The sequence below is a fragment of the Apis florea genome, unplaced genomic scaffold, assembly GCF_048593485.1.
Source record: "Apis florea isolate Af1SG1 unplaced genomic scaffold, ASM4859348v1 contig_2492_pilon, whole genome shotgun sequence".
Lineage (NCBI taxonomy): Eukaryota > Metazoa > Arthropoda > Insecta > Hymenoptera > Apidae > Apis > Apis florea.
This window is the reverse complement of record NW_028256593.1, coordinates 111,180-125,250: the sequence shown is the minus strand read 5'-3', so window position 1 is coordinate 125,250 and position 14,071 is coordinate 111,180. Positions and strand designations below refer to the sequence as shown.

General features: G+C 25.4%; 1 protein-coding gene and 2 long non-coding RNA genes across 3 annotated transcripts; all 3 read left to right on the top strand.

Annotated features, from left to right (window-relative positions):
* Positions 1 to 54: 54 nt before the first annotated feature.
* LOC100863137 (endoplasmic reticulum metallopeptidase 1) lies at positions 55 to 5,242 on the top strand. Its single transcript, XM_003693234.3, has 15 exons — positions 55 to 314; positions 512 to 679; positions 753 to 1,299; positions 1,369 to 1,496; positions 1,568 to 1,699; positions 1,794 to 1,914; positions 2,004 to 2,309; positions 2,386 to 2,615; positions 2,702 to 2,882; positions 2,983 to 3,167; positions 3,241 to 3,396; positions 3,507 to 3,712; positions 3,785 to 3,897; positions 3,983 to 4,158; positions 4,251 to 5,242. Exons 2-15 carry the CDS (start codon positions 668 to 670, stop codon positions 4,413 to 4,415), a joined length of 2,658 nt encoding a protein of 885 aa, XP_003693282.2. The 5' UTR covers positions 55 to 314; positions 512 to 667; the 3' UTR covers positions 4,416 to 5,242.
* Positions 5,243 to 7,435: 2,193 nt separating this feature from the next.
* Positions 7,436 to 9,374, top strand: LOC147657871 (uncharacterized). The gene is made up of 2 exons (XR_015291450.1): positions 7,436 to 8,028; positions 8,956 to 9,374. It is a non-coding gene; the product is annotated as an uncharacterized LOC147657871 (long non-coding RNA).
* A 3,008-nt stretch (positions 9,375 to 12,382) lies between these two features.
* On the top strand, positions 12,383 to 13,280 carry LOC147657870 (uncharacterized). Its single transcript, XR_015291446.1, has 3 exons — positions 12,383 to 12,559; positions 12,639 to 12,760; positions 12,837 to 13,280. It is a non-coding gene; the product is annotated as an uncharacterized LOC147657870 (long non-coding RNA).
* Positions 13,281 to 14,071: the final 791 nt, after the last annotated feature.

The following is a 14,071-nucleotide window of genomic DNA, read 5'->3' as shown; positions in this document are numbered from 1 at the left end:
TTGCTAACTTTTCTATAATGCTATATTCAGATATATGTATGTAAGTATGATTTTACTCATATTAGCAAGTATTGAGTAACCTACCTACAATCGTCTATACAAATCTTTATTCAAAAAATATAATGTGATTATCTAATCGTAGTGATACATGAATGCACGTATAAATACATTTTATCTAAATGTATTTTTATGGAGATTAAATCGATTGATAACAATGATCCATGATATATTAACGTGGAATCATGGAGGAATAAATTTGAACTAACGAATACGAAATTGTGCCAATTAAATAAAAAATAAAGATATAACAAAAGGTGGGCATCATACTTATTTAATTATTATATTTTAAAAATTAATTTTGCATAATAAAAAATTGCAATAATAAAATTTTTATGTAAAATTTTTGCAAAAAATACTATATTATATGCTATTGTTTGAAATCACATTTGATTACAAGTACGATAAAAAGAAAATTAATAAAATCTTGTTTTTTTATTTGTTTCATATGAAGAAGAAATAACAAGAAATAATACAAATTTCCTTTGCATGAAACAATTTGTAATATATATGATTAATGTATCATATAAAATTGAATATTGTGGTCTCATTTCTGAGTTAATCTTAATTCAAAAGCTTAATTTCTTTTCAAAGTGCCTTTTATATTTGAATGCAGACAATGGTAAGATTATTCTTTAATCATTTTGATAGTATAATTATGTTTTCCTTTATATATTAATAATGGTAATTTTCAGAGAGACGGAATAAGATTACGTCAACATGTCTCTAAAAGATCTACTAGTGATGTGTTATATGAAGATAAAGCTTCTTCAAAGAAGAAAGAAATACTGCCAAATGAAACTCAACATTTACTTTTTCTTTTTACATTTTATCTTTTTGTATCCATTATCATTATCACATTTGAAAAGAAATTACCTGAACCGTTAACAATAAATAAAGAAGGTTTATATCCTGGAAGATTTATTGCTGAAAGAGCACATAATCATCTTCTAAATATTACATCTATTGGACCACGAATTGTTGGAAGTTATGAAAATGAAGTATTGGCAATTAAATATTTAACTAATATCATTAATAATATAGTCAAAGGAGCCAATGAGAATCATAAGATTCTAGTCAATGTAACCAAGCATAGTGGAGCTTTTCCTTTAAAATTTTTAGATGGAATGACAAATGTATATAGAAATGTTCAAAATGTCATTGTTAAAATTGGTCCTCATAGATCTACTCAGAGTAGTTTATTGATAAATTGTCATTTTGATACTTTTCCAGAAAGTCCTGGTAATGATTATGGAAAAATTTTATTTAATAATTATCAATAATTGAATATTAAATTAACTTTTTTTTTAGGTGGATCTGATGATGGAGCTAGTTGTGCTGTGATGTTAGAAATTTTACGTGTAATTAGTCATAGTTCAAAATTATTAAAGCATAACATTATATTTTTATTTAATGGTGCTGAAGAAAATTTATTACAGGTATATTAATTAAATATAATAAATATTGATAAGTGAATGAAATTTAATTAATTTTTTAAAAAATTATATAGGCTTCCCATGGCTTTATAACACAACATCCTTGGGCTAAAGAAGTGCGAGCTTTTATAAATTTAGAAGCTTGTGGTGCAGGTGGTCGTGAATTATTGTTTCAGGCTGGACCTGATAGTTCTTGGATGCTTCAAGTACTATTTAATAATAATAATAATAAGAATAGTATAAATTATCTTATATTTGTTATTATTATAAATATTTTAATGTATTTTTATTTTTTTATAGATATATGCTACATCTGTTCCTTATCCCTATGCATCATCCTTAGCTCAAGAAATATTTGAAAGTGGCATTGTACCTGGAGATACTGATTTTCGAATATTTAGAGACTTTGGAAATGTTTCTGGTATTCATTTTATATTATCTATTTTAATTTTATACTTTTTTTTATTTTTTAGATATTTATATATTATATATATATTTAAAAAATTATAGGTCTTGATTTTGCATGGGCAACTAATGGTTATGTATACCATACTAAATTTGATAATATTCACCAAATACCATTAGGATCTTTACAAAGAACTGGAGATAATATTCTTGCTTTATTACAAGGAATAATATTAGATAATTATTTATCTGAGATACCATTTCAAGATCACACAGGAAATCCTGTATTTTTTGATTTCTTAGGTACATTTGTTATCAGATGGCCTCAATATATGGCATGTACAATTAATATTATTAGCATAATCGTTAGTATATATTCGATATATTTAAATATACAAAATGCTCGTCGAGGTACGTACATGTAGTATTAAATCAAATTTATTAACATATAATTTTAATGTAATCAAAATTTTAAATTTTAATTTAGATACAAAAAAATCAATATATTTAAAACATTTATTATTATGTACGGGAGCAATAATTGTTTCGTGGCTAGTATCTATACTTTCATGCACATTAATCGCACTTATTCTTACTAAACTTGGAAAAGTTATGAGTTGGTATGCAAGACCAGCATGGTTATTTTTTTTATATGTGGTTCCAACTATTTTCATATCAATGACATTTTTTTTATTCATTGGCTCACGTCAAAAAAAAGCAAGTTTATAATAATATTTTAAAATATATATATTATAAATATTTCTAATTTTATAAATTTTTTAATTTTAATTAACATTTTATAGGAAGTTAAATCTGCATGGACTTTATATCAAATATACTGTGATTCATATTCCATAATATGGATATCTGTTCTTTCTTTTTGTGTTGTATTTGAGATACGATCTGGTTTTATACCATTACATTGGGTTGTATTTCCTACTGCTGGGAATATAATTCGATGTAATTTCTTTAACAAATGGAGAGGTATATATAATTTTATCGATGAATTATTTTATCATGGAATTATTATAGTCAAATTAATATTATTCTTAATTAAATTATTCTTAATTTATTTTATTCATAGGTTGGAAATGGCTGTTTTATTATTTAATGACGACGTGTTTACCTTATATACAATCTTTTTATTTAATAATTGGAGCTCTTTATCTTTTTATACCTATAATGGGACGATCTGGTAGCAGTATAAATTCAGAAGTTGTTATGGCTAATATGTTATGCATCCTTTTTTCTCTGCTACTTAGTTTCACGGTATATTATTAAGTTATTATTTAAAAATTTTTTTATTATATCGTAAAAATCTAATATAATACTCTATTTTTAGTTACCATTTGTACTTTTAATAAAAAATGCAGAGAGAATCTTAAGTGTATTAATGGGAATATTTTTAATAACTATAGGAGTATTAATTTTAACTCCACTTGGTTTTCCTTATAGTGGTGATTTATCATCATTAGCACCAGAACGATTTATGATTGCGGTAATCTTTATAATTAAATTCTGATTGATTTATAATTGAATTAAATAATTGAGAAATATAATGATTGATAATTTTATAATAAAGAATATTTGATTTATATATATATACAGCACACACAAAAACAATATTATGATGTTGATGGTAATTTACGTTATTCTGGAACGGGATATTGGATAGCTGATTTAGATATGAATAGTCCACATAGTGTGGAAGCTGTGGTACCTGAAATAGGTGCAGTAATGTCAACAATAAAAGATTGCGAAAAAGAATTATATTGCGGCCTGCCATATTTTATGCCTGTTACAACATTTTTATGGTATTTTTTACTATACTCAACATTATATTATTTTAAAAAAAAATTTTTTTAATATAAAAATATTTTAAACAGGAAAACAAGTTGGATTCCAGGCCCTGCTCCATTAATTAGCATTCCAACAAAACTTGAACTTATTTCAAAGTCTATAAAACAAAATATTGTCAGTTTTACCTTTAATGTTACAGGTAGTTATTTTATTATTATATTAAATTAAATAAATAAATAAATAAAGAGAAGAGAAAATAAAATCAATTAAAATTTTACTTTTAGGTCCAGATCATATAAGTATAATTTTATCTCCATATAAAGGAGTTCATTTACAGAAGTGGTCTATTTTAGAAGGGAAACCATTAGAAGGACCTAAATGGAACAATAGAGAAACATATTTTATTTATTATTCTTGTGCATCTGACTGTGTTCCTTTTACATTTTCTCTTGAATTGAATGTAAGTAAAATATGAAACTTTTATTAATGAAATAAATGAATGAGTGTGTATTAATTTTGCTAATAATATTTTTAATATCTATTCTTCTGTAGATAAATAATATGCCGAAAACTCCATGCTTATCAATAGCACTAGGTGGTCATTTTTTACATGGTGAACATCAAACATCTTTAAGATTCAAACGATTCTTAGCACAATTTCCATCTTGGTCAGTCGTCACTCCATGGACAGCAACATACACTTCTTGGCAATTTTAATAAGTAATATACGGAACTAATTCTCTCTTGAATCTTTACTGAATGCTTAGAGAATAGTCTGCAGAATGCTGTAAGAATAGTCAATGATAGCCTAATGAAAACGGCACTGTACTACATGTTATATAGACATTTACAAGATATATATAATATTTAATAATACAAATTATAAGCTTAAAATAATCTTATATTATTTGTTAATTTTTTGCAATTGCAATATAACGAGAAGCATCTACATTTAAAAATAGGGAAAAAAAGAAAAAACAAGAAAAATACATTCAGAATGGAATATACATTTTTCATTCTATTTATATAAATTTTTTACTAGTATATTATTAAGTAGATTAAAAGAATTTTCAGGGTAGACCTATATTAGGACTAAAAAAATTTGAAAAATTTCGATTTTCTTAAATTATAGTCATTATAGAATACTATAATTTAGCATATCAAAACCGTATGCCTTAGATTTACAATTGTATGTAATTCTTATATGCTAGAGGAATAATAATTTCCGTAGACTAACTAATCTGTAACAGCAGATAGTGAATCGAAGAAATTGAAATTGAAAAATCATCGCTATGCGATAATTATCTTTGTATTGCGATCTCTATTAAGGACAATGATTATTCTTCTGTCTTGAATAATCGATATACGAATTGCATTTTACGAATCCAGTTAAAGCACAAATATTATAATCTGCTTTATTATGCGTTGTATTAAGATTTATTTAGGTTTAATTTAGGATAAAATTAATCTATAACAGTTCCGATTTCTTCACTAACGAATTTTATAGTTACTATGTATGTCTTATATATTTATTTTTCTTTTAACGTTGATTTTTTTGTTACAATTGTTTAGAATGAGAACCATATCATAATTAATCAAAAGATTACATTAGAATTTAATAATATAATTTGTTAAAGGGTTGTTTTGTTAATTTGTTTTTTTAAAGAAGATGAAATTTTTTTTATTACTTCATTCGTTTTCATTTACATTTGTTGTTGTCAAGAGACTGAATTTATTTTAATTGTTGTTGATAGTTGTTAATATATATTAAATTTCATTTTTGTACTATTTAAATAACTCAATTTGCATAGTATATTAATCAGTAAATAGTTGAAAAGTTAAAGTGAATATAATTAAGAAATATTTATCAAACAGTTTCAAATTTAATTGTAAGAAAATTATGCCAATATTGATAGCCAATCGCATAGTCAGATGTAAGTTTAAAGTATTATTAGGGGATAGTATGCGAGAAATTTTAATATATTATTATAATACTTTTACACAAATGTAAAAGAAAAACATATTTAAATGCATGTATGTTCAACTCGTTATGTGATAACGTTAGAAGATTTAATTTTCTACAATTAATAATCCATAAATTTGAATTCAATTTTAATATATATTATTAATTAAAAATTTTCTTAGTCAAATATTGCAATATTTTGAAATTTTATTCCTATTTTTTTATTGTGATTTATCTTATAATTAATTAAATATTTAAAAATTTACATAGAAAAAATATGTAAATAATGTATGATTTTCGTTGTTAAATACGTTAATTATATACTTTTTATTGCACAAGTGGTTACAACTTTATTATGAATAATATCGCACAGTTAAGTATCAAAATAATGTTATTATTGGATTTTTATTTCTGCATTTATTCATTTTATAAAAATTATTCGAAATATTTTTATTACTATTTACAATAGTAATTGATAATAATGACGATCACTAAATATCGCAAGGATTTTGTTGTCATTCATATATGTATTTATTTGTTTTTTTTGAGTATGTGCTTAATTATCTACATAATTCTTACTTCTTTTTAATGTTCACGTTGTAATTTTATATACGGGTAATGCTATTGTTATTTAATGTTTCTTAGCAAACAAATGAAGTTTTACACGAATGAAGAATAAAAGTGTTGATATTTGAATTTTCTTGTTTATTCCTTTTTTAATTTCTTTTTCTTTTAATTTGATGGTATCTCAAAATTAATAATTTAAAAACATGAAATAAAATATCAAATTATTATGTCTATAGATTAATAATAGAATTTGCTTTAATAATTGGAAATTTTTCATAGTTGTTAGATATAATATATATTATAGAATTCATCATTCATTGTTACCATTGTACATTGATTAATCGTATCAATTTCCTGTTTTCGTGATCATTGATTACATATGCAACCAAGTGAATTCTATTATTTTGAATAGTACATTACAATATTTTATTTAACAATTTTTTTAATTCAATTTTTAAATAATTTTTAAATTCAAAAAATGTTAAATTTTAAAAGTTACAGATTATTAAATTATATAATTAAAAAATATTGAAATGTTAAAAATTTGTAATTTTTTAATCCAAATATTTTCAAATATTAAAAAAATTTCAATTTTAAAACAATAAAAAAAATTTTCAAATATTTAAAAAAAATTTAAAAATATTTAAATATTTCAAGTTTTTAAATTTATAAATATATTCGAATTTTTAAATTTAAAAATTTTCAAATATTTAAATTACATTTATACATTATACATTTACATTATAAAAAGCATAATATATATAAATTTTAATTATTCATTAAGTATTCATTAAGTAATAACGTTCAATAATCTATTACTGTGACGAATTCTTTGCATTTAATTAAAAATTATTTCAATAATTCTATTTTATTCTTACTTATAATTTAATCCATGAAAAATTTTATTATCTTATATTTAATAAATTTATAATTTATTATATATTATAATTATAAATTTTATATTTAATAAAAAATAAAGCAAACTTTCCATTATTATTTTAATAAATCTCACTGTAATATTATTATTAAATGTTGAAGAATGACCTTGAACTTTTTCTAGATCTTGATTTTTGCAAAAATTTATTAAATTTTCAATTTCCTCCTTTTTCTTTTCAATTTTCATTTTTTCTTATACGGTTTCGTAAGAAACGTGTCAATATTGACGCACTGGCATCCTGTAAGACGAGACCGATTTCCTGGTCGAGGCGACACTGATCTGCAAACGGGTCGTGGTATTCGACTCGCGAGCCACGAACCGTGAAAACGGTCTGATAATCACAACTAAGATACGTTGATTTATCATAATGTGGGATACCTGGTTGTATTTAGTGATAGATCGTTAGAGACGTCAGGTTTGAAAAAAAGAAGAAAAGAGAAGGGAAAAAGGGATAACAAAAGAAGAAAAGAAGAAAAATAATTATCAATTATAGTTGCACAATAAGGAAAAGAGCACGATATACTATTCAGATAAAAAAATCTGTTTTGAAACCGGTCGAAACAATATTTTTTTTTTTTTTTTTTTTTTTTTTCCTTCATTCGCTGCGTCACGCTTGCGGATCGCGGTTATCTTAATGGAAATTGTCGGTTTGGCTCGTTTATCGATCGATTTTACGCGGAAGTTAACCGATAACAGTTTTCACGAATATCGGTGAATTGAAAACAATTGTGATTGAAGATTTTTTTTAAAACCAGGTGATCATTATTAAATGAATTTTTTTTATATAAAGTGAAAAAATTATAAAGCTTATTGGGATTATTAGCGAGGAATGGAGGTAAAACTTAATTGAAAAAAAATTGGAGGTAAGATTTAATTTTTAATTTTAATTTATTTATTGATTTTTTTATTTTTACTTTGATTTAAAATTTAAGATTTTAAAAATTAAGGAACTCTTGAGGAATGAATTGATCGATTATTAGAAATTGATCAAATTAATTATTTTTTTTTTATAAATTCATCGATTATTATTTCACTTATTTTGAAAGATTATTGAGATTTCAAATTACGTAATAGACAATGGTTTTTAGTATCTAGAACTGATATTTGTGCGGAGGATTGTTTGATTACTTTAAGAATAATATTAGTGATTCTTGTTTCGCGTTGGTAAGATAGTAAGTAAGATGGTTTTAATAAACTTAACGATAACGGTGATAATTGTATCGGGAGCTTGCAAATTAAAGTACCGTTAATTATGAATCGGTTGTAAAACGGTTAGTTGGAAAAGTTGCCAACTGAAACTAATTATCTTATTCTTCTCAAGTAGGGTTAATAAGGTTAATTGTTATTGTTAATGATCCATATACGTATGATAAATTACACTAATATAATTTATATGTTTCATTTATATTTATATATATCTCGTAAAAAAAAATTTAAAGATCTTCCAAAATTGAATACAAATTGACTTAATTTGAATGACTAACCGTATGTATTAATATTAGAGATTCATTTGTCACTCTTGATAAATTAATTAATATTTTAATATTTATTTTTGTTTTTCATTTTTAAAAAATGAGGAAAAAAAAATATAAAAATTGGAAGAATATTTTTATATTCTTGAATGAACCGTGACCTATTTTTGTTTTGTAAAGTGAAAGATATGCAAATATCCTGTATTGTAAATGACGTCGCCAAACCAAATTTCATTGTCGTCGCGATTTTTCACGCAGAATTCTGTGTTGAACTAAGTCTGTTTGTTCTTCAATTAGCAACCGACTGGGATTTTTTAGTTCCAGAGCACCTCGGCAGGCTACCTCATTTGCACGGCCTACTTCCTTCCTTATGCCTTTCGCTTCTTTCTTCGTCTATCGAAAGGGTGACTATTAAGATATTGAAACTGAAGAATTGAAGATCAATCAATTATAATAATGTAATATTACAATCAATTTTAATATGACAATTATTTACTTATTAACGTAACAAAATACCTCTTAATATTGAAATTGTGTTTGCAAAAAATTGAAAAGAGAAACGTGCAATTTTACATTTTACTCGAAATCTCGTAAAATCCAATTGTCATTATATTAAATAACGAATGAATTGTTTCATTGTAATTCGAAATGAATATATCTTATTCCACTTCAATCTTCCAAACCTAAACAATGCACAATTCGTTTCTTTAAAATAAATATAAACTATTTAACGTAAATCATTTCCTTTTCCATTGGTAAATGTACAAATGTATATTTACCAATCCATTTTTCTAATAAGACAAAATTAAACATCCGAATATCCAGAACCGGATGGAAGGTATGGACATATACGCAGCATTCGTGCGTTCCTTTCGCTCGTCGTGTAAGTACACAACGTTCTATGGTCTTATATATGCATCCACAAGTACGTGATTTGTTTACCGATTAACTATTCTTCTCTCGGTTTTTTTTTTTTCTCCTCTATACACTTCGAACTTTGTCACATGAATATTATGACGACAGAGGAACAGAAAGAAATTCTCGATGGGCCATCGAGAATCACCGAACCCTACCATGACTTTCTCCGCGAATATTTCTTTGGATTTTTCTTTCTTTCTTCCTCGAATTTCGAAACTTAGCTTTTTTTTTTTATAATTTTCCGTTAAAATTAAAAATTAAGATACTTGAAATCTCTATTTTGATTCTCCATTAATCGTGTTGAATATTGTTTAATTTTTCTTTACTTTCTTTTTATTGCTATTACTGTCATCGTTTGGTAAATTAAAGAAATGGAAGGTTCGTTTAGATTTATCGCTTTAATTTCATTGTGGATTATTGAATTCCGTAATATTGATAATTAATGTTTACAATTTTTATTTTTATGCATTATTATCAATCTTTTATCGTTCTTCGTTTTATCATGTTATCGTGTTAAATATTTTATTTTTATACTCATTTTCTTCCAGATTGAGAGTTCATCAAAATAAAAATAACAATGTTTTTTACGAAGTTATACCGATTCTTATTTTTTTCTCGTACAACAAGTATTTATACCTCTATATCTTGTTTACTTTAAAATCATAACAATTTTTTTTAAATCATCAAAATTTTTTATAAATTGTATGAAAACCTGATACATTATTATAACAAAAACTATTACTGTAAATTTTAAAAACAAAAAGATCTAATTGTTTTAAAAGGAAAAAAAAAATCTATCAATTAAATCTAAATCATATATAGATAAAAAGAAACGTTAAAAAAAAAAAAATTATAATTATACGTACACAATATTTATACAATAACAAATAAGCATATAAATATGGATATATAAATGATACGTGTAAATATAATTACATATAATCATAACGCGTGTTTGTATCCATAAAGGTATAAAAAACTTGGGAAGATAAACAAATGAGGCGATAAACAAAAAGATTTATCTATCAATTTACAATCACAACGAATGCTTTCTTCTGTGAAAAAAAAAAAAAAAAAAACGAAAACGAGTAAAAATACGCAAAAACAATAAATTAATCGTAATAAGAAAAAAAATCAAGGAATAACATAATATCATAATATTTTTTTATCATACGGATTGAACGCCTTTCCTGATCATCATTAAAATTAAGAAAAAGTAAGAACGAAAATTGATTCGTGTTATGAGCAAAGACATCGTCTCATCCAACTGTATACTCGAGCACACGTTCACCTGTGCACGCAGGTATACAACGCAAGAGTATGATGTCACCGATACGAGCTTGGTATTTGGTACAGGGGAACGCGTGATTCGCATGAAAAGCTCGTTGTAGACGAAGCGGTGGACTCGCCGAACGAACGATTTGGTCAGTCGGTTCTTCGCCATATCCGGTCATCGCCGCTGGCACACGCGCGTCGTCCAGAACCGGAAGTCACGAAGACCCGGGGCGAAGATCCTCCGCTCGCGATCCGCTTCGAACGTTTCCAACCCATCGAATGCTTTCTATAGTTGTGAACACTATATTTTCATCCTTTTTAAAGGCATCCGCGCCCGTTTTTCGAACGCGCTTCCGGTTGGTTACGCGAGTCTGTTGCAATTTTTATCGCAATTCTTGGATGGAAGGGCATTGTTCATTGTAGAGGAATAATGCTTAATTTAATAGTAAGTAAATATTGCTTTTGTTCAAGGATTTTTGAATTGTTTGAAAATTATTAGCATTTATCGGTAATTATTAAGTTTCAATGTTGTTTGCCAACTGTTTTAATTAATTATTATTAGTATTAATTTCAATCAGTAAGTTTTTAAGATGTAAAAACATTTCTTTGATTGATTGATCGAGATGGAGAAATTTTGATTTTGATAAAGAGATTTTGAAAAATTGCGTTTATTGATGCGTTTAGTTTTGTTTATTATTATCTATTGTCAATTATCAATAATGTTCTTTTTTCAAATCAATATTTACTAACAATCTCAATATCTCGATAATTTTAACCTTAATTTTATTATTTAATCGGAAATAAATATAGAATAAGAAACCTATAATAATTATTAGTTAATTTTATTCGAAAATAAGATATATATATATATAACATAACATAAATGTTTGACAAAGTATACAATTTTGAAGCGAATTAATAAATTATTATATTAAAAGTATCGTGTATCCCTTTTCAGTTCCCTCGTTTTTCGATCTGAATCGATACATATTTTTTACAATATAATATGATAATAACTTATATACGGGATGCAAATAAAAATTACAAAATTTAAAAGAAATCTTTCTAACTATTTTCTAATAAGTAATATACACTTACGTAAAATTCTATAATAAAGAAAAATGAGAGTTGTATAAATTAAAATTATGAAATTTTTAAAGAAATAAATCTTTCGAGACAAATAATAAACGTGACAATAGCACGAAATAAGAGGTCGAAATTCTTGTGCCTTAAGATTTGCTTCTGTATCATTTTGGTAAGAAGATTTCCTATCTAAATCAAGGCTCATCGAACGAGGAAAGAACAAACAATCGATGCAAAAATTCGCAGCTGTGTCTGTTGAAAAGATCTTCGTTAACGCCTGGCCGACCGGAAGGTGGTAACTCGTTAATACCGGCAATAGAACGATCGGGAAGAACAGGAGACGGAGAGAAGGAATACACGAATCGTAGAATCGGTTCCCGACCAATGGAGTAAGAAGTACAGGGAAACTTCATCCCCTCTCGAACGTTAGATCATTCGACGTCGTCTTCGAAGTCACGACGCCCACGCTATCAGTTATTTGGCGTGCCTCCAGTCTCATGCAGGTGTCTCTTTTGAATCACGCGTCGATTTACTGTACAGTAGGAACTCCATTTATCTAAACTTGTCTGGGAACCAACCAATTCGTGTAACTGGTGTATTCACGTAATCAGTTCATTGATACTCTCCGCTATGATTTTTGATCCAAGTAAGAGGAATTCACGTTCAGATAAATAAATTCAATCGATAGTTCATTTAATCGATTACTAATTAAAATTTTATTTCAGCAATTTTATTCACAATTGTACCATTTGTGCCACTTTTAAAATCTTCTTGGAGGATCCGAATATTAAACTTCGATGAAAAATGTTTTGATTTATTTGAAAGTTATTTCTTTTACTTCGTTAAGGTGAGATTGTTTTTTAACAAGTTTTTTTATTTTTTTTCTTTTAGTTTTATTTTGATATTTGATTTTTTTTTTTTAGAAGAGATTTGTAGATTATAGTAAAGATTTGAAAAGATATATTTATGAGTAATTTTGGTAAGTTTTGATTTCTTACCTTGATATTGGGCTTGATTTTTGAAATTTTTTTAGAAGGAACGATTACAATTTGTCAACATTATGATAGGAAATTGAAGAAAGTATTCTATATTTAAGAATATTAGTTTTTTAATTGAATTATTTATAATTTAAAATAGTTAATCGTCGTCAACAATAATATATTTAAATACAATTAAAAGTAAGACTAATAATTTAATATAATAATAAATAATTATTCATTTTAATATTTTTTATAATTTTTTATAAAATATGATAGAAGTATATTAAAAATTGATTAATGATAATGTACTGAAATGTTAACAAAATTTCTAAAGAAACAAGAGATTGCATTCTGATTAAATTTCTTAATTATTAAAGTGTATTGTAATTGAATGTTTCATTTATATTAATTATTTTTTATAAGAAGAATATTATCACGATTTTAACTGGGCGCCTCGAAGGCAAGATGTCGGCATAGCTGATGCGATTTTAAAATTCGGCTGTGTCACATCCAGCCAACCGAACGCTTAGACACCAACGCAATCTTCAACTGTCAAAAAAATCAATGAATCTCTACATTTCTAATTTCATGAATAATCATTTAACGAATTTCACAGGACAAAATTCTTAGAAAAAAACATTTAAAAGTATATAAAAAAATTATTAAAAATTCAATCATACATATTTAAAAAAAATTGTAATCAAATTTATTTAATTATTTTGGAGAATTAAATAAAAATGTAACACATTTTATTGACCTATTAATTAAATATTTTTTTTTTAGAATTAAACAGGTAAAAAAAACTCGGATTTATTTATTGAATCCATTAGATATTGTAGTGAATTGATTTAACGATTAATTTTGATAACGATAAATTTTGATAAATTTGCAGCGAAGTCATATGCGATCCACGTAGATTGTTTTTGACCGAACTTCTACCGGATGCGATGCTGTCTTCAATGGAAAGCGTTGTAACGTGCTATGCAAGTTAATTAATGCATTAGAAGGACTATTCTTTCAACGAACTTTTCGAACCTGAAACGTTTAATAAATGAAAGGGTATTTAAAAAAAAAAAAATGAAAAAAAAGGAAATACAGCTTAAGATTGTTTCTCCACCAGCATAAGGTTATAAATTATTTTAAATTCATTTCGTTTTATTTAAAATGAAGATAATTTT

Coding starts and splice junctions, on each gene's coding strand:
- LOC100863137 (XM_003693234.3), top strand. Junction 1,300..1,368: donor TACTTTTCCAGAAAGTCCTG/GTAATGATTATG, acceptor CTTTTTTTTTAG/GTGGATCTGATGATGGAGCT. Junction 2,616..2,701: donor TTGGCTCACGTCAAAAAAAA/GCAAGTTTATAA, acceptor AACATTTTATAG/GAAGTTAAATCTGCATGGAC.